The 21182-nt window shown below is 51.9% G+C and overlaps 2 protein-coding genes across 2 annotated transcripts in view; one reads left to right on the top strand and one right to left on the bottom strand.

The window, feature by feature from the left end:
- The window catches only part of RSPRY1 (ring finger and SPRY domain containing 1), a 64986-nt gene extending 53537 nt beyond the window's left edge, over nucleotides 1-11449 (bottom strand). The window contains exon 1 of the mRNA XM_078879690.1: nucleotides 11255-11449. The gene's annotated coding sequence lies outside the window, so the exon portion shown is untranslated. The remainder of the gene's footprint in view (nucleotides 1-11254) is intronic.
- Nucleotides 11450-13884: 2435 nt separating this feature from the next.
- Nucleotides 13885-18156, top strand: CFAP90 (cilia and flagella associated protein 90). Its single transcript, XM_078879423.1, has 3 exons — nucleotides 13885-14123; nucleotides 16960-17076; nucleotides 17540-18156. Exons 1-3 carry the CDS (start codon nucleotides 14007-14009, stop codon nucleotides 17705-17707), a joined length of 402 nt encoding a protein of 133 aa, XP_078735549.1. The 5' UTR covers nucleotides 13885-14006; the 3' UTR covers nucleotides 17708-18156.
- The last annotated feature ends 3026 nt before the right edge of the window (nucleotides 18157-21182 follow it).

The following is a 21182-nucleotide window of genomic DNA, read 5'->3' as shown; positions in this document are numbered from 1 at the left end:
ATCAGCGCTGTTATATTATTACTATTATAAAGCAAACCTGTCAACCCCTTATGAGTGCCTACTTGATTACAGACCAATTCCGACCTTATTAATCTCAACGTTCATCCTATACCAGGGGTCTGCAACCTTTAAGACATAAAGAGCCACTTGGACCCGTTTCCGAAGGAAAAAATAAACTGGGAGCCGCAAAACCATTGCAACATTTAAAACAAATATAACACTGCATATATTGTTTCTTACCTTATTGCTATATACAGGATCGTGCAGTCAGCTGTCAATCTGAATAAAAAAAGGACTTTTTCACTTAACAATGTAAAATATATTTTTGCAAATTAATAGCTAAATTACCTGGTTAATGGGATTTTTGCTCCTGAACCTCAGTGCACAGTGTCTGCACATCAGGGCTGTAAGACGTCACCTTCATTTTCACACAGGCTTGCAAGCTGTCATCTGTGAGGCGTGATCGATGTTTGTTTTTAATATAGTTCATGTTGGAGAAGACCTGCTCACATACATATGTGGAGCCGAAGATCGACAGGACTCCAAATGCATACTTTTTCATGTTTATATAAGTGTTGGGGATGGCATTCCATGTTTCGAATACAAGTTTGTCCTGTTTGGGAAGGTTTTCAATATCACTCCATTTATGATTCTGAGCCAGAATGGCCTTCTGACGGGCAACATCCTCAAGAGTAGCGGTCAAGCATTTGAACTTGGATACCCATATATCTTTGTCGGCTATATCGGCCAGTTCCATCTCAAGATCAGGTTGACTTACACCTGCAAATGCAGTCATATTCAATAGGGATGGATCGATCGCCAGGGGAGTGACAGGGAAGGATAATGTCGTTTTTTCCTCTCTGAACTCACAGAATCGTTTCCCAAACGAACTTTGCATTGTGGTGATTGCAGACTTGAAATATTCCAAATTTATCGTATCATGACTTTGTTTGAACTCTCTCAAAGAGGGAAAGTGAGACAGTGTACCTCTCTGTAAATCTTTGACAAACACTGTCAACTTGCGCTCGAATGCCAAAACCTCCTCCAGCATGTGCAGGGCTGTGCCTCCTTTCCCCTGAAGGGTTGTATTTAGCGTGTTTAGATGTGCTGTCATGTCTACCATAAAATGTAATTTTTCCAGCCACTCTGGCTGTTCCAGCTCAGCAAAGGTGAGCTCTTTGCTGCCCAGGAAGGTTTTTACTTCTTCCAAACATGTGACAAAGCAACGGCAACGTTATTGCCTGTCACCGGGCGGGCAGTGTGGAGCGGAGCGGCGACCTGTCAGCAGCGGCAACGCCAGAGCAGGTGTCACAGTGCGCCTCCTCCCCTCGCTAGCATCCGCCCCGGAGCCGCGGTCAAGGTTCAAAAGAGCCGCATGCGGCTCCGGAGCCGCAGGTTGCCGACCCCTGTCCTATACAAAGTCCCACTGTACGCCGTACGGACCTAAAAACTAAATTTCCCTGTACAAGAATACGGGTAAGCCGTATGGGTTGACACGTATGATAAAATAAGAAACCGTACTGCATTGTCACCATCAATAAAGGGTTTTTTTGGGGTTAGATCGCAGAAATATAAATGTGTCGTTAACCCCCGCCACCACCCGACACAGCCAATTACTCAGGTTTGTCCCGTAAACAGAACGTGCCGATTCGTTACTAGTTCAGCACACCGCTTGTGTGTAGGAGAGTAAACCCACTACAACATTACAATTTGAATACCGTTACGTTTCGCCCGTGATTACAACAACAACCAGCATCATCAGGCGACAGCCAGGGTTGTCAAAGCCTACGCGTTAGGGGCCGTCCATAAATGATGTCACGCGATTTTGGACGATTTTTGACCCCCCTCGTCACACGGCGTCACAAAAAGTCAGACCCCCCCCTCAAATATGACGTCATAAAGCTTTGCCCACCCCCCCCCCCCCAAAAATATAAAACACGCTTCAAATCGCTTTAAACTATTGTCATTGTAGTGTGTATTTAATGTGGCGCTGCACTCTGATGTTGTAGCAGAAAACATGTCTTAAAAAGTCTATTTAATTAAGTAGAACGTGTTGTCTATATTTATTTAAAGTTGCCCATTTTGATGTGACGTCACATTTCTCAACCCCCCCCCCACCCCTCGTCACACATCGTCACAAATGTCTGACCCCCCCCCCCCTAGGTGCGTGACGTCATTTATGGACGGCCGGTTAAACCAAATTGTCGCCGTTGTAGGCATTGTGATGATGTACTCCATTGTTACTTATTACAAACTAGCCCCCATATAACCACCACCACCACCAACCCATCATCAGCGGACATGACTCCCAAAGCCATCCTCAGCTCTCTCGCGACTCTACGATGATCACAACTTGTTATTTAAATGTAAGGCACTGCAGCACTATCAGCTGTTGTTAGTAATGTTGTATTATGTGTAACACAAATATATACAATCGATGCTGCTGCTGCTGCGTTAAATGATATGCCGGTATTGCTTACATTGTTCTTGTAAATAACCCGACGTTCATCACGGGGTTATAATTACAACGAAGAGCATTGCACTGTGATCATTATCATGATGCAGCAATGTCACATTCAAACAATGTGATGATTTATTACATTACCAGGTCACGATGTGGTGTTGCTACATGGCTGTGAAAATTATCGTTACACCGATTGGCACGGATGGCTCGGTACGGTGTAGAAGAAGTTCAACATACGTATAAATAATATAATGATGATTAAGTGTACTGTGTTGAATTGGCATCATCGTCGGCATGTGGTGTACACTACACGGTTGCTAGTATGATTACTACACCGTGTATTAACAATATCATGATTAAGTGTGCTGTAATGAATTTCCACCACCATGACGATCACCATCAACATGTGGTGGCCTCAACTCCCCCGAGTCGTGTATCGTTACCGCTGTGAGAGCTGCACGTTACCGTAAATCACTCGAGCCTGCGATCACCACGATCACCACCACCACCACGATCACCACCACCACCAACCACCACCGGCAAAAAATCTCCTCCAGTCGCTCCGCGTCCGCGAGCGATCACAGAAATCTCCGTGACCGCCGCGTTCGCCCCCGAGAAGATTTCACTCCGTGAGCAGCTCAAGCCCACAAGCGCGGCGTGCTCGCGACGATTCCACAAGCACGTGGCCACGAGTGGGTGACACGACACGACCACGCGGCGAGATACGGCGGAGACGGGAGGAGGAGGGAGGATGATTGAGATCGCGACCAAAAAAATCACCGGCGAGGCAGCGATTGCCCACAAACCAACTTCCCATCTTCACTAAGCCACGCGACTCTCGCCTCTCTCCCCAAAGACAAAGATCCCCCGTATAGCCTGTGACAGACTGTAGGGGCAAGTGCTGTTAGCGAGTAGCACCTGTGAAAGCCGGCACGGCACACGATGGGGTTGGTGGCCAACAACACGCCCGGCCGCCTTTGTCTCCCCAGTGGCGATGTTTAGTGCACACGCACCAGGTACTCATTTGAGGCCGAGTCGACCTAGGGCAGGCCCAAGACCGGGTCAGATAATCGTCACCCGTGTTGGCCGTGAGCGGGAATCGAACCCGGGTTTGCCAAGTTCGTACCCCATTCTCTCCCCACCCACCAGCTCCACCGCCGAGGTCGCGAGAGAGAAAAACACCAACCTCTGTGCACCATTCAGCGGCCTGTGCGATGTCAGAATGTGTATGTTTATTGCCTGGAGGAATCCGATGAGCTGAAAAGCTCTTTTCCCACACCGTGGCCAGATTAAAGGAATAGTGTAAGATTCGTTTCGGCCACCTCCTTCCAAATAAACCCCCCCCACCATCCACAAAGTGTCCCTCCTCCATCCACAATGTGTCCCCCCTCCACCCACAAAGTGTCCCTCCTCCACCCACAATGTGTCCCTCCACCCACAATGTGTCCCTCCACCCACAATGTGTCCCTCCACCCACAATGTGTCCCCCCTCCACCCACAAAGTGTCCCTCCTCCACCCACAAAGTGTCCCTCCACCCACAAAGTGTCCCTCCTCCACCCACAAAGTGTCCCTCCACCCACAAAGTGTCCCTCCTCCACCCACAATGTGTCCCTCCACCCACAATGTGTCCCTCCTCCACCCACAAAGTGTCCCTCCTCCACCCACAAAGTGTCCCTCCACCCACAATGTGTCCCTCCTCCACCCACAAAGTGTCCCTCCACCCACAATGTGTCCCTCCTCCACCCACAAAGTGTCCCTCCTCCACCCACAAAGTGTCCCTCCACCCACAATGTGTCCCTCCTCCACCCACAGTGTCCCTCCACCCACAATGTGTCCCCCCTCCACCCACAATGTGTCCCCCCTCCACCCACAATGTGTCCCCCCTCCACCCACAATGTGTCCCTCCTCCACCCACAATGTGTCCCTCCTCCACCCACAAAGTGTCCCTCCACCCACAAAGTGTCCCTCCTCCACCCACAAAGTGTCCCTCCTCCACCCACAAAGTGTCCCTCCTCCACCCACAAAGTGTCCCTCCTCCACCCACAAAGTGTCCCTCCTCCACCCACAATGTGTCCCTCCTCCACCCACAATGTGTCCCTCCTCCACCCACAATGTGTCCCTCCTCCACCCACAATGTGTCCCTCCTCCACCCACAATGTGTCCCTCGTCCACCCACAATGTGTCCCTCCTCCACCCACAATGTGTCCCTCCACCCACAATGTGTCCCCCCTCCACCCACAAAGTGTCCCTCCTCCACCCACAAAGTGTCCCTCCACCCACAAAGTGTCCCTCCTCCACCCACAAAGTGTCCCTCCTTCACCCACAAAGTGTCCCTCCACCCACAATGTGTCCCTCCTCCACCCACAAAGTGTCCCTCCTCCACCCACAAAGTGTCCCTCCACCCACAATGTGTCCCTCCTCCACCCACAAAGTGTCCCTCCACCCACAAAGTGTCCCTCCTCCACCCACAAAGTGTCCCTCCTCCACCCACAAAGTGTCCCTCCACCCACAAAGTGTCCCTCCTCCACCCACAATGTGTCCCTCCACCCACAAAGTGTCCCTCCTCCACCCACAAAGTGTCCCTCCTCCAACCACAAAGTGTCCCTCCTCCACCCACAATGTGTCCCTCCTCCACCCACAATGTGTCCCTCCTCCACCCACAATGTGTCCCTCCTCCACCCACAATGTGTCCCTCCTCCACCCACAATGTGTCCCTCCTCCACCCACAATGTGTCCCCCCTCCACCCACAATGTGTCCCTCCTCCACCCACAATGTGACCCTCCTCCACCCACAATGTGTCCCCCCTCCACCCACAATGTGTCCCTCCTCCACCCACAATGTGTCCCTCCTCCACCCACAATGTGTCCCCCCTCCACCCACAATGTGTCCCTCCCCCACCCACAATGTGTCCCCCCTCCACCCACAATGTGTCCCTCCCCCACCCACAATGTGTCCCTCCTCCACCCACAATGTGTCCCTCCTCCACCCACAATGTGTCCCCCCTCCACCCACAATGTGTCCCTCCCCCACCCACAATGTGTCCCTCCCCCACCCACAATGTGTCCCTCCTCCACCCACAAAGTGTCCCTCCTCCACCCACAAAGTGTCCCTCCTCCACCCACAAAGTGTCCCTCCCCCACCCACAATGTGTCCCTCCTCCACCCACAATGTGTCCCCCCTCCACCCACAATGTGTCCCTCCCCCACCCACAATGTGTCCCTCCTCCACCCACAATGTGTCCCTCCTCCACCCACAATGTGTCCCTCCTCCACCCACAATGTGTCCCCCCTCCACCCACAATGTGTCCCTCCCCCACCACCAATGTGTCCCCCCTCCACCCACAATGTGTCCCTCCTCCACCCACAATGTGTCCCTCCCCCACCCACCATGTGTCCCCCCTCCACCCACAATGTGTCCCTCCTCCACCCACAATGTGTCCCCCCTCCACCCACAAAGTGTCCCTCCTCCACCCACAATGTGTCCCTCCCCCACCCACCATGTGTCCCCCCTCCACCCACAATGTGTCCCTCCTCCACCCACAAAGTGTCCCTCCTCCATCCACAAAGTGTCCCTCCTCCACCCACAATGTGTCCTTCCTCCACCCACAAAGTGTCCCTCCACCCACAAAGTGTCCCTCCTCCACCCACAAAGTGTCCCTCCTCCACCCACAAAGTGTCCCTCCTCCACCCACAAAGTGTCCCTCCTCCACCCACAAAGTGTCCCTCCTCCACCCACAAAGTGTCCCTCCTCCACCCACAATGTGTCCCTCCTCCACCCACAATGTGTCCCTCCTCCACCCACAATGTGTCCCTCCTCCACCCACAATGTGTCCCTCGTCCACCCACAATGTGTCCCTCCTCCACCCACAATGTGTCCCTCCTCCACCCACAATGTGTCCCCCCTCCACCCACAATGTGTCCCTCCTCCACCCACAATGTGACCCTCCTCCACCCACAATGTGTCCCCCCTCCACCCACAATGTGTCCCTCCTCCACCCACAATGTGTCCCTCCTCCACCCACAATGTGTCCCCCCTCCACCCACAATGTGTCCCTCCCCCACCCACAATGTGTCCCCCCTCCACCCACAATGTGTCCCTCCCCCACCCACAATGTGTCCCTCCTCCACCCACAATGTGTCCCTCCTCCACCCACAATGTGTCCCCCCTCCACCCACAATGTGTCCCTCCCCCACCCACAATGTGTCCCTCCCCCACCCACAATGTGTCCCTCCTCCACCCACAAAGTGTCCCTCCTCCACCCACAAAGTGTCCCTCCTCCACCCACAAAGTGTCCCTCCCCCACCCACAATGTGTCCCTCCTCCACCCACAATGTGTCCCCCCTCCACCCACAATGTGTCCCTCCCCCACCCACAATGTGTCCCTCCTCCACCCACAATGTGTCCCTCCTCCACCCACAATGTGTCCCTCCTCCACCCACAATGTGTCCCCCCTCCACCCACAATGTGTCCCTCCCCCACCACCAATGTGTCCCCCCTCCACCCACAATGTGTCCCTCCTCCACCCACAATGTGTCCCTCCCCCACCCACCATGTGTCCCCCCTCCACCCACAATGTGTCCCTCCTCCACCCACAATGTGTCCCCCCTCCACCCACAAAGTGTCCCTCCTCCACCCACAATGTGTCCCTCCCCCACCCACCATGTGTCCCCCCTCCACCCACAATGTGTCCCTCCTCCACCCACAAAGTGTCCCTCCTCCATCCACAAAGTGTCCCTCCTCCACCCACAATGTGTCCTTCCTCCACCCACAAAGTGTCCCTCCACCCACAAAGTGTCCCTCCTCCACCCACAAAGTGTCCCTCCTCCACCCACAAAGTGTCCCTCCTCCACCCACAAAGTGTCCCTCCTCCACCCACAAAGTGTCCCTCCTCCACCCACAAAGTGTCCCTCCTCCACCCACAAAGTGTCCCTCCTCCACCCACAATGTGTCCCTCCTCCACCCACAATGTGTCCCTCCTCCACCCACAATGTGTCCCTCCTCCACCCACAATGTGTCCCTCGTCCACCCACAATGTGTCCCTCCTCCACCCACAATGTGTCCCTCTTCCACCCACAAAGTGTCCCTCCTCCACCCACAAAGTGTCCCTCCCCCACCCACAATGTGTCCCTCCTCCACCCACAAAGTGTCCCTCCTCCACCCACAAAGTGTCCCTCCCCCACCCACAATGTGTCCCTCCTCCACTCACAATGTGTCCCTCCTCCACCCACAATGTGTCCCCCCTCCACCCACAATGTGTCCCCCCTCCACCCACAATGTGTCCCTCCTCCACCCACAATGTGTCCCTCCTCCACCCACAATGTGTCCCTCCTCCACCCACAAAGTGTCCCTCCCCCACCCACAATGTGTCCCTCCTTCACCCACAATGTGTCCCTCCTCCACCCACAAAGTGTCCCTCCCCCACCCACAATGTGTCCCTCCTCCACCCACAATGTGTCCCTCCTCCACCCACAATGTGTCCCTCCTCCACCCACAAAGTGTCCCTCCCCCACCCACAATGTGTCCCTCCTCCACCCACAAAGTGTCCCTGCTCCACCCACAATGTGTCCCTCCTCCACCCACAATGTGTCCCTGCTCCACCCACAATGTGTCCCTCCTCCACCCACAATGTGTCCCTCCTCCACCCACAATGTGTCCCTGCTCCACCCACAATGTGTCCCTCCTCCACCCACAATGTGTCCCTGCTCCACCCACAATGTGTCCCTCCTCCATCCACAATGTGTCCCTCCTCCACCCACAATGTGTCCCTCCTCCACCCACAAAGTGTCCCTCCTCCACCCACAATGTGTCCCTCCTCCACCCACAAAGTGTCCCTCCTCCACCCACAAAGTGTCCCTCCCCCACCCACAATGTGTCCCTCCTCCACCCACAAAGTGTCCCTGCTCCACCCACAATGTGTCCCTCCTCCACCCACAATGTGTCCCTCCTCCACCCACAATGTGTCCCTGCTCCACCCACAATGTGTCCCTCCTCCACCCACAATGTGTCCCTCCTCCACCCACAATGTGTCCCTCCTCCACCCACAATGTGTCCCTCCTCCACCCACAAAGTGTCCCTCCTCCACCCACAATGTGTCCCTCCTCCACCCACAATGTGTCCCTCCTCCATCCACAATGTGTCCCTCCTCCATCCACAATGTGTCCCTCCTCCATCCACAATGTGTCCCTCCTCCATCCACAATGTGTCCCTCCTCCACACATAATGCAATGTTTGTACACAACCCATTGGGGACGGTCACAGGGCCTTCTGGGACAAAGACAAATATCCCCCGTATAGCCTTAACAGACTGTTGGGGCAAGTGCTGTTAGCGAGCACCTAAGAAGGCCGGGCACTGCACACGAGGGGGTGGGTGACCAGCAACCACGCCCAGCCACCTTTGTCTCCCCCAGTGCTGATCATGTTTACACACCGCACCAGGTACTCATATGAGGCTGAGTCGACCTAGGCGAGGCCCATCACCGGTCGTCAGGGGCCGTCCATAAATGACGTCACGCGATTTTGGACGATTTTTTAACCCCTCCCCCCTCGTCACACAAAAAGTCAGACCCCCCCCCCTCAAATATGACGTCACAAAGCTCTGCCCCCTCCCCTTCAAAAAATAAAACACGCTTCAAATCGCTTTAACTATTGTCATTGTAGTGCGTATTTAATGTGGCGCTGCACTCTGATGTTGTTGGAGAAAACATGTATTAAAAAGTCTATTTAATTAAGTAGAACGTGTTGTCTATATTTATTTAAAGTTGCGCATTTTGATGTGACGTCACATTTCTCCACCCCCCCCCTCCCCCAGGTGCGTGACGTCATTTATGGACGGCCCCTCACCGATGTTAGCCGTGAGCTGGAATCGAACTCTGACCCGCCGGGTTCGTAGCGCGCCGCGCTCACCACTGCTACGAGTTCGGAGCCTTCTGGAAGCGCCGCATTTTAAATCAGCAGCATTGCTTCGATGCAAGCCAACCAAACCTCCGGCCCGGATGGTCTCGCTGCTGATGAGACCACCGAACGTAGAAGCGTGAGCACGCACACGTGTCGCGCCCGTGGGGTGCGAGGCGTCCCTTCATTTCGATATTAATTGTATCCACTACGCCGCTCAATCGTTCGTGCAATCGATCCCGTCTCGTCCGTACCGTCCAATCGATGTTTAGCTCTGTCTGGCCCGTGGTGTCTGCACCGTCCGTATCGTGGCTAGCGACTGCGGTGTGTGACTCCCTCGTTAACACGTTGTGGGTCGTGGCGCCATTCACACCGAGGCCTCGCAGCGCCTTTACAAGACAATCCCAGCAACAACAACAACAAAAAACCCCTTGAACATTAAAACCGAAAGGAAAACAACCCTGAACGCAGACGGATATGTAGGAGAAAATAAATGTGTTGGGGAGTGCCAAAAAACCTAGGCTGACGGAGTCGTGTCTAACAGAAAACTACATCACCTATTCTCAGACTTTCTCCTTGGTAACCAACTCAGGTAGACACTGTTGTTACCTTTGTAGTAGGTAACCAACTCAGGTAGGCACTGTTGTTATCTTTGTCCTAGGTAACCAACTCAGGTAGACACTTGTTATTTCCTGTCTCGTGAGTAACATCCTGAACACTCTTCCGCGTCTCGTCTGTTGTTGTTGTTGGATTGGTGAGTTCCGTCTTGTCTCTACAATGCCTTTATTATCGTCTGTGCTCAACCGTCTTGTTTGTTGTTGTGACGTTATGACCCCGTGCCCCCTTACTGGGCATGTGGGATTAAAAAGAGCTGACTTGCTCATCGGATTCCTCCAGTTTACATTCATATTCCGACTTCATACGTTCCGCTTCACGTGATGATGGGCCCTGCTGTCACGTGTGTAGCGCACGGACTGTCCGTCTCGTCTGGAGCCGAGTTCCTACCGTCTCAATCACCTACCACCTCGTGTGTTTACCTACCACCTCGTGTGTGTGTGTGTCGATCTGTCCCCTCTCGTCTGCCGCGTGTCCCGTAGAATAACCGTGCCGGTGTGACTCCCAACGCTGCGTGTTCTGTCTGACGTGTGGCAGGCACCCACCACGTCTGCCCGTCTCGTCTCACTCTTGCAACCGTAGATTCAAGCTGCATTGATTAGGTAGATCCCTGTGAGCACTGTGAGCCATGTGGTTCTCGAGTCGGGTGCAACCGCAAAGAAACTAAATATTAACAGAGAACGTCTTAAAGCGAAGACGACACGCAAACAGAAACATCCTGGGATAAACCAGCACATCTCCCATGAGAAAAACCCCCCACCGTATTACAACGTTGTGTGCAAAAATCCCAGTGTGATGCAAGTCAAACACTAACAACCACAAGACAATTTAGATTCAAGTTACCAGGCCAACTCCGCTGATGACCACCATCCTCGTATCGCGGGTTCTCGCCCGAGTAAACAACAACAACACTCCACAAACTCGTACGGCTCTGCCTCGCCTGTTCGTCTATTCAATGTTTCGATTACTTGGTGATTCGCTCACTTTCTGATACCCGTGCCCCCCCCCCCCCCCTATTGAGCATTTCAACAAAACAATAAAAGAGCTTCGTAGCTCATCGGATTTCTCCAGGATTCGATATTTTCATTGCGATTTCCGCTCCAATAATCGATCACAACCCTCATCGATTACCGACCGCGCGAGTCCACGAACGTGGACGAACGGCGCGACGATCGATTCGTCGGATTCAGCGAGGGCCCAAATCGATTAATCGGTTCCAGATCACGATCGGCTCCGACGCACTCCGACGCACGCGCGCGTGAGGGCCCGTGGGTGAACTCACGTTGCCTGCAGAGGCGGTGACGACGGCGATTATTTGATTTGAAGACGACGACGAAGACGACGACGACGCGGCCCGTCTTGATGATGAATCGCGACGAGCGGGGTCACGAGGGGTCACGGCGGGGGGCGGGGCTGGCGGGCGGGCGGGGGGGCACCGAGGAGGAGAACGCGCTTCGCAGGGGCCCCGGCGCGCGCCGCTGCCGTGTCGCGCGCCGCGTGACGTCACTGCCGGCACGCCGTCAGATGTCACCGCCCCTTCCCCATCTCCCCCCATTACCCCTCCCCCCTTTGCCCCGCCTCTCCCCATTACCCCTCCCCCCATCCTCCCTCCCCCCATTACCCCCGCCCCCCTCCCCCATTACCCCTCCCCCCATTACCCCCGCCCCCCTCCCCCATTACCCCTCCCCCCCATTACCCCTCCCGCCATTACCCCTCCCCCCCATCCCTCCCTCCCACCACGGGTCCGTCGCGACAACCCCAAGCCAAAAGTAAAAAGATCCGGCTGGAAACAATGCGACTCCCCCCCCCCAACCCTAAGAAGTTAGGTTCCGCAAGTATTAAGTTCCGGCTTTGACTTCTTTTTAATTTTCGATTTAAAGCTTTCGTGACTGCAGGGATTCATCTTCTTGGTTCTTTAGGTAAAGTCACGTAGAATGGAAATAATATTATTTTTAATTATTCTCAGGTTTTTTCGGTAAAGTCACGTAGGTAAAAAATTAATAAAAGTAAAATAAAAATCACGACGTTTCGGAGACAACACAAGCTTCCGTCTTCAGGTGGAACCGTCACAGCACGATAGCTGTATCTTTTTAATGATACGTTATGACGATTTATCAAATTCATGTGGCGATTCTGCTGCGTTGCCAGTAAAGCACAAAACATCTCAATACATTTGTTAATGACACTGTGGCCTTACAAATGGCCCACCGTCAGAGCACGTGATGTAATCTTGCCATCATTGGTAGAAGCAGTCAGGAATAGGAAGTTGATTTCCTCGTTCTCTTTGGTTCTTTCGGTAAAGTCACGGAGGTCTAAGGGGCCGTCCATAGCCATAAATGACGTCACGCGATTTTGGACGATTTTTGACCCCGCCCCCCTCTCGTCACAGGGCGTCACAAGTCAGACCCCCCTCGAATATGACGTCACAAAGCTCTGCCCCCCCCCCCCTTCAAACCATATTTCCATTTCAAATCGCTTTAAACTATTGTCATTGTAGTGCGTATTTAATGTGGCGCTGCACTCTGATGTAGGAGAAAACATTTATTAAAAAGTCTAATTAAGTAGAACGTGTTGTCTGTATTTATTTAAAGTTGCGCATTTTGATGTAACGTCACATTTCTCAAACGCCCCCGCCCCCTCGTCACACATCGTCACAAATGTCTGACCCCCCCCCCCCCCCTAGGTGCGTGACGTCATTTATGGACGGCCCCTAATGAGCATTGATCAGCAGTGCGAATCGCTTCACAGCCCCGGGCCAGTGGTGGAAATTCCACGTTTCCTATGGCGGGGTGTTGAGTCTCATCCGTGAGACAACTGCAACACCGGTTTCTACATTGGGCGACTCCTCAGCAGGCTCGGGCTTTGCTTGAACCATTGAACACAAACAAAACTCCGAACCGGTTTCCACATTTAGTGCTCATCAGCAGGCTCGGGCTTTGCTTGAACCATTGAACACAAACAAAACTCCGAACCGGTTTTCACATTTAGTGCTCATCAGCAGGCTCGGCTTTGCTTGAACCATTGAACACAAACAAAACTCCGAACCGGTTTCCACATTTAGTGCTCATCAGCATGGTCGGGCTTTGCTTGAACCATTGAACACAAACAAAACTCCGAACCGGTTTCCACATTTAGTGCTCATCAGCATGGTCGGGCTTTGCTTGAACCATTGAACACAAACAAAACTCCGAACCGGTTTCCACATTTAGTGCTCATCAGCATGGTCGGGCTTTGCTTGAACCATTGAACACAAACAAAACTCCGAACCGGTTTCCACACGCAGCGACTCCTCAGCAGGCTCGGGCTTTGCTTGAACCGTTGAACACAAACAAAACTCCGAACCGGTTTCCACACTCAGTGACTCATCAGCAGGCTCGGGCTTTGCTTGAGCCATTGAACACAAACAAAACTCCGAACCGGTTTCCACATTTAGTGCTCATTAGCAGGCTCGGGCTTTGCTTGAACCATTGAACACAAACAAAACTCCGAACCGGTTTCCACATTTAGTGCTCATCAGCATGGTCGGGCTTTGCTTGAGCCATTGAACACAAACAAAACTCCGAACCGGTTTCCACATTTAGTGCTCATCAGCAGGCTCGGGCTTTGCTTGAGCCATTGAACACAAACAAAACTCCGAACCGGTTTCCACATTTAGTGCTCATCAGCAGGCTCGGGCTTTGCTTGAACCATTGAACACAAACAAAACTCCGAACCGGTTTCCACATTTAGTGCTCATCAGCAGGCTCGGGCTTTGCTTGAGCCATTGAACACAAACAAAACTCCGAACCGGTTTCCACACGCAGCGACTCCTCAGCAGGCTCGCGCGTCATTTGGAGCGAGCCAATCAGGGCGCTGCGTGGCGGTCGCTAGGCAACGCTTCCGGCACAACAAACCCCGCCTACTGCCTGGCGACCGCGTGCGCAGCAGAGAATTTACAACCGCGGGCACATCGCAAACAACAACAACAACAACAAAGACGACGATCACAACAACAACTGGTTAGCATCGTGGCTGCTGTTGCTGTTGTTGTTGTAATGGAGGCAGTGAAGGCCGCTCCGCAGACACAGACGACCACCCAGGGCAACGTGGCCACGCACATTGAAGACCCGGGCAGCAGCAGCAGCAGCAGCTACTTCAACACCGCCAAGGAGGTGAGCTGCTCGGTCCCGGCACGGGAACGTGGAAAGTCCCCACCCACGATGATGGTGGAGTTGGTGGGGGGGGGGGGCTAGAGGCCCCGTGGTTTTTCTGGATTTTTCTGTTGCGTGCTATCACTTTAAGATGTTTCTTGTCCATGGTTTTGTTCGTTGCCGTTGCACCCGAGTCAAGAGGGTTATACCTCCTAATACATGGTATGAAACTGACACTTCATGATTGATGGCGCGGGGAAGTTTTGCTGTGACGTTGAGTCAGGGATTCATCTGGGCAGGGAGTTTGTCCGGGGTTGGTGAGGCTCGGGGTGATGGGGTGCGTGGTGGTGGTGGTGTTACCGGGGAAATATTTGCTGAGAAATTAAAGTCTCTGACTTTGTATTCTTTGGGTCTTTTGGTAAAGTCACGTCGATAGGTTCAAAGAAAATAACAAAAATAGCAAAAAAACGACGTTTCGATCACAACACCAGCGATCGCTTGTGTTGTGATCGAAACGTCGTCGTTGTTATTTCCTTTGAACCTATCTAAAACCAAATAATATGAATTAATGCAGTCACGAAAGCTTTACGTCAATATTTAGTTTTCTCTGACTTTGGTTAATTAGCAGCAATATTCGGGGTCTGGAGCGGTGGCGCAGTGATTAAGCGGCGCAGGGGTGAAATTAATGTATTTTTACTCCAAGAACCGAGAATAAAATAGAGTTACTGTCATCATCACAAATTTGTGAAATTGTCACCGCTGCCCTGGTGTGGTGAGCGCCCTGACCGTGGCTATTGGTTAGGGGACTCCATAAATGACGTCACGCATCGAGGGGGGGAGGGGGGTCAGACATTTGTGACGAGGGGGGAGGGGGGGTGAGCAATGTGACGTCACATCAAAATGCACAACTTTAAATAAATATTAAACAAATATAATTGTTATAAAAACACTAATTTTAATTAATTTCCATTAACTATTTGATTCTTTAAATTTACTAAGGTCACCTTTTATTTATTCAATGAAGGAGCATTTTTCTTCTCCATGGGAGAATGGAGAAGCATACATTTTGTGAATTTTTTTAATGATTGTTATTAAACATTTTGATTCTACCAGGGCTTTTCATTCTGTGGAATGAATGTGTGATTGTTATAATTGTACTCTCCATTTTGCTTCGTTCTGCTACAAAGTTTCAAGTATTTTTTATAGTTATAATTACTTTTAATATTTTATAATTATAAGAGAATTTCAATATAATATTCTGAACATCTGCAGTTTTAGTTAGACGTTGAATATTTTCAAGTGAATTTTATGCTACATTTCAACTTTCCAACGCCTCCTTTTTAATAAATGTTTTTTCCTACAACATCAGAGTGCATCGCCACATTAAATACGCACGACAATGACAATAGTTTAAAGTGATTTCAAGCATGTTTTATTTTCAAAATGGTAATGGTTTGGGGGGGGGCAGAGCTTTGTGACGTCATATTTGAGGGGGGTCTGACTTTTTGTGACGCCGTGTGACGAGGGGGGGAGGGGGGGTAAAAAATCGGCCAAAATCGCGTGACGTCATTTATGGACGGCCCCTTAACTCTCATTGTGTCGTCTCCCACGATGTCGCTCTGCGCTATGGAGGTACCTTGAGCGGTGACACGGCCCAGCTGTGCGTATGTTTGCGTGTTGAACTTCTTTCGCACCGTACGTCCCCCACTGTGCTAATCGGAGGTGCGGGAGGAGGAACAAAGAACACTTAAACACTCACAAAAGCGGTTCTCAAGAAATGAGCTTGCAATCCAGATGATTTAAAACGTGCATAGCTCCAGTGGCTTCCTAATATCGGAAGGAGGAGCGTTTCCAGACCGATGGTGAGCCAAAAGCCGCCACTGCTGGGAGGATGAGCGGAGTTCACGTGATGGTTGATCCCCTTGACGAGATGCGCGAGGCATTGTGGTTCATTTGTGGCGAGCGCTTTGTGTGTGATGTGTGCGACCAGCTGTAGCGCCTACGCCGCTTGTTGCAGAGAGGTTCACGGTTGGAATCTAACGGCCGCCCTGGTGAATACTACTGCGGTGTGTATCGACCGTGATGATAACACCGCGTAGCAAATTGCTTTACAGTGGACGTTAAAGGTCCCCTGATGTCATCCTCAAGCGTAGTGCCATCGCGTGCTGACGTCAGGGTACGAATTTTGCCGAATTCGAATTTTACCAAATTCGATTTTTTTACTTTACCATTTTTGAATTTTGCCAAATTCGAAAATCACAGAGCAAATTACTCGAGAGCAAATCATCGGCTCCCGACTGCCGGACCAATACCCAAAGTTTCCCAGGTCTGTGCCACGTCTTCGCGCACAGCTCACTCTCGCAACCGAGACTCATCCTGGCCTCTCGATTTCGCACCTCGCTACACAAAGCCAACTTGACATGAAACTATCGCGTGACTTATTAACTTAACTGTGGCGTGACTGCTATGACGTACGTGCCTGTCTTGCAAGGACATGCCTAGGACGTGACTAAACCAAAACTACAACTTTTATTTTACCAGGGACGGCCCACTGAGCTGTTTGGCTCTTTTTCAGAAGCGACCTGGCCACAAATGATAGAGCAACGAAGTGGCTTTTCACGTGGAAATTTATAGCAGCCAAATACTCTAAATGCGTGGAGGTAAAAAGCGGAGGACTCGGAGAAAAATCCACGCGACCACGGGAAGAGGGACATGCAAACTCCAAATATACAGGCGTCAGTGTCGGGATGGGACCAAAGACATCCTGTATACCAGGCGAGGTCGTTAACATCTCACCACTGTGGTGTGACTGTCTGCTGTGGTGTGACTGCTCCGCATGGCTCCTGGTTGTCCGCAGAGGCCGGCCGTGTGCATGTACGACGTGCTGTTCCACCAGCCGGGCGGCTACGACGCACACCTCCACCGGGATGACCGCCAGCATTCCAAGTCGCGGGGCCTCAACGTGCACGCCGAGGTGGGGCCTCCGCCACCGCCACCTCCTCCTCCACCACCTCATCACTACATTCTACATCTCATCAATACATTCTCCATCACCACCACCACTACTGCCACTACCACAGCCAACATCATCACCATCACCACCGCGACCACAACCATCAGCACCATCGACAACTTCACCAGCACCGCCGCCACCAACATCAACATCAGCACCGCCATCGCCGCCACTACTGCCACCATCGGCACTACCCACCTCCGCCGACACTGGGCCTCCCCTAGGTTGACTCAGCCTTAAGCGACTATCTGGTACAGCGTGTAAAGATCCGACGCGTTGGGAAACAAGGGCGGCCGGGCGCGGTTGCTGGCCACGTCGCCCCCTGGTGCTCTGCGCCGGCCTTTGTCGGTGCTCGCGAAGAGCACTCGGACCCGAAACTTTGCATGGGCCACGACGGTGGGGCACCTTTGTCTTTGTCGCGCAGGAGATGGCGCGAGACGTGCCCGTGCTGTCGTCGTCCGAGTACGGGCGGCAGCCGAGGGTGTTCGTGGACCCCAGCGACCGGCAGTTTGCCCGCGTTGGCATCGTGCGGGCCGAGTTCTACCGGCTCAACGGCTCGTCGCTCCAGCACACGGGCTCCTGCCAAAACTGAACCTCACCCCCTCCCACCGCCTTCCCACAGCTGCTGTCACTTCATTCATAAAGGCCCAAGGCTGTGATAGTTTTGGGAGGCAGGGGGGGGGCAGCCCCCCACCTGCCCCCTTCTTTGTTTATTCGATTCCTTCCAATGACCTCCGTACCTGATGATACACAACGCTTGATTGCGACACACCTCGGGTGACTTCAATTCCGTACACACAAAGAAGAAGGGTGCTTGTGCGGTCGTCCTCTGCACGTGCAGGAGTTTTAACGTTACAAAGTACACGGGGGTGCCGCGGTGGCTAGGAGATGTTAACTACCTTGCCTGCACATCTGTGGAAAAGAGCTTGAGAGCTCATCAGATTTGTCCGGGATAAACAAAGATTTTGATTTGGATTACTCCCCCACACCACCCCACCCCCTCGTATGCAATGGGTGATGCAATAAAACGTCTTAACCTTGCGATTGTCTCTCATTTACGGGATATCCCTTAAGTCTTGCCTCCCCTCTCAGCCTCCAACGAGGCCACCGAGTCCCAAGGGCCCTAACCAGTGGAGTGCCCCATCTAGTTGTTTTAACACGTAGTAGTAGTCGTAGTAGGCTTTCGCAACCAACATCCATACCAAAGATTTTTGTTGGGTTAGATCGCGTAGATATATGTCGTTAAACCCGCCACCACCAGACACAGCCAATTAGTAAGGTTTGTCGCGTAAGCAAAACGTGCCAATTCGTTAATCCTTTCAACACACCGGTTGTGAGTTGGAGAGTAAACCCACACCATTTACAATGAGTTAACGACTCTGGTGATTACAACCAGCATCAATATTGGAATGTGGGTTTAGACCGGTGTGCTGAAGTTGTAGTCGTAACTAATTGTCACGTTTTGTCTACGTGACAAACCTTACTAAATCGGCCGTGTCGGGTGGTGGTGGTGGTGGGTTTAACGACACATTCACGTGATGTAACCCAAATAAAACCTTTTAGTATGGCCCATCTAGTTCCGTCGTAGACAAGGTGTTAGTACTGCCTGCGTCACGGTATTCGCTAATATTGCACTTTAAACGACCGCTGTGATGTATGTGTAGTGGGTTCTCAGCGAGACAGACGACGTAGTTGAGGCACACTCGTTTATTTAACCAAAGGCGGTAACAACACTTGAAGGGGTAACGGCCCCTTCACCCGTACTAAACGGGAAACACCCCTAGCACTATTCCCTGACTGTCCTATTCCCAGTCCTCCACTAAGAGTGCTAGGGGAGGCTATCTGATCCGGCCCTGGTCAAGCACGGATCCAGCACCCAGCCAACCAGGCCGTGCTCTTACAAGAGCAGCGGTCCTGGAGCTCTTGGGGCCGCGCCACTGGCTTGCCCTGCTCGGCCCTGACAAGGACAGCGAGCCAGGGGAGTCCCAGGGCCTATCCTGCCGGTCTTCAGTCTTCACTGGTAAAGCTTCAAGCACTGGCCTCGAGCCCTCTCGCTCCCCGCCTTTTATAGGAATCCTCTCCGAGGGGTGGGGCTATGGGGGATCACAGCACCACCCATGGCCCCCCAGGGTTAACCATTGCGGACGTGGATGTAGACACCCGTGTGTGGGTGCAGACACCATTGTGTTTCTGTCCGCCTTTCTCCCCGTAACAACCCCTACATCTGTACGCAAGTCGGTTGAACATCTTTCCCACCGTACGTAGCCAACCGTGATCATCGGAGATCACGATGATCCGAAATTAGAATAAAAAACCAAATCGATAGGAATATTTCTCCACGTGACTACTTGATTTGATTGGGTTTGGGTTGTGGAGGGTATATAGTAGCGTCGTTGAAAATTGGCATTGTACCTACACGGTCTAACCCAAAAGTAAATTACGAATACTAAGTTTGCAGTCGACCCACCGAGAAATTAAAACGAATAATTCTGAAATCCGTGTAGAATGCACGATGTGGTCTCGCTAAAAATGTTTTAAAAACACGCCAAGAGATTTTTTATCGTTCCGACAGCCGTACGACGGCTCCCTCAAAAGTCATCGATGAAACGACACAAGACGTTCGTCGTAAATCTGTTTATTAATGCCAAGCAGTGTGCAAATTATGCATTTCAAAATATACTCTTAAACAATTTGGCATTGCACTACCGTAATAATCACGTTTTGTTTCTTGAATAACAGCAACCAGCTGGAAACGTTTGTTCTAAACCACAAGTGTTTTCACCGTTTTTTTTTATCTTAACACGCGTTATTTTTTTTTCCTACGCGCGGCTACAGGGTTTGTGGCGCTGGTGGGTCCTGGTGCGAGGCAATGCATCATTTATGACTCCCCTCATCATAGCCCAGTGCCCCCCCCCCCGCCTGCCACCCCCTCTGGCCTGTGTGCCCCAGTGCAGTTGAACTGCCTGTAATATTTAAACTATATATAACAAAAAATTACCAGGTAAGGCTCACCGAATGGCTATACAGCTTTTTTTCAGAAGCGACCTGGCTATCACAAATGCTAGACCAACGAAGCGACGTATCGTCATCATCACGTGGAGATGTTATAGCAGTAGCCAAATGATGTTGATTCTACGTGGAGCGGAAAAAAACCGGAAGTCCCCCGACAAAAATCCACGCGACCTCGGGAAGACGTCAGGGTCAGGATAGAACCCACGACCTCCTGTATGCCAGGCGAGGTAGTGGACATCTCGCCACTGCAGCGAGTTACTCGATTACCCGTCTGACATCAAATGGGTATCACACAATTCAGTGTTATTGGCCGCGTGAAGCAAACTGAAACCGCTAAAGTGGCGTCACCTCAGGCGGTTCCGACAGGTGAATATCTCTGGTCTGGGCGCATGAACTATATCCAGGGTCAAAACCTGCTGAGCTTCTGAGCTCTAATAAGAAAGGGCGCTGCACTCTCTGGGTGATCTGCTCATTGGACAGCAAGGTTAACAGATTAATGGAATATTATAATCCACTGAAATGTTCACTTTACAACTGTAGCCCAGTGATCGTTGTGTTCTCCGCAGGAGGGTGACCAACTATGGCTTTGGCCGTGTAAATTCCACATTATTTCCTGCTCAAAATGAGCATTGGGAGGTGGTACTCATCTCTTGTTTACAACCCAGAGATCGTGGGTTCGATTCCAACCCCGACGCCTGCTGTATATTTGGAGTTTGCGTGTATCTCTCTCTCCCTCCACATTTTAGAAACCTGCGTTTAGAGTCTTTGGCTGCTGTAAATTTCCACGCGATAAGCCACTTATTTGAGCTATGTGACCAGGTCGCTTCTGAAAAACCCCAAAAAACCTGTTTATCATTATAGTAAGGTATTATTATTTTAGGAATTTGACACGTGACTGTCCGCAGTTGCGCGGAGCTTGCGAGGTGAGACCCGCGCCGTCTTGACACGCGCGGACATCGAAAAACTGAGCGGCGATACTTTATTTTGTATTTTCACCTCAGTTTCCCCCCCCTCCGCCCGTTCCCAAATACAATATCCGAGTTGGCGAGGCTTGC

This window comes from Lampetra fluviatilis, chromosome 54 (genome assembly GCF_964198595.1).
Source record: "Lampetra fluviatilis chromosome 54, kcLamFluv1.1, whole genome shotgun sequence".
Lineage (NCBI taxonomy): Eukaryota > Metazoa > Chordata > Hyperoartia > Petromyzontiformes > Petromyzontidae > Lampetra > Lampetra fluviatilis.
Note: the sequence above shows the minus strand (reverse complement) of the source record. Positions and strands in the feature narration are given on the sequence as shown.

What these genes read in the sequence shown, in the direction of transcription:
- CFAP90 (XM_078879423.1), top strand. Translation starts at nt 14,007, where the DNA reads ATGGAGGCAGTGAAGGCCGCTCCGCAGACACAGACGACCACCCAGGGC. An exon ending in ACTTCAACACCGCCAAGGAG is followed by an intron (nt 14,124 to 16,959) that starts GTGAGCTGCTCG and finishes GGTTGTCCGCAG; the next exon opens with AGGCCGGCCGTGTGCATGTA. An exon ending in GCCTCAACGTGCACGCCGAG is followed by an intron (nt 17,077 to 17,539) that starts GTGGGGCCTCCG and finishes TTTGTCGCGCAG; the next exon opens with GAGATGGCGCGAGACGTGCC.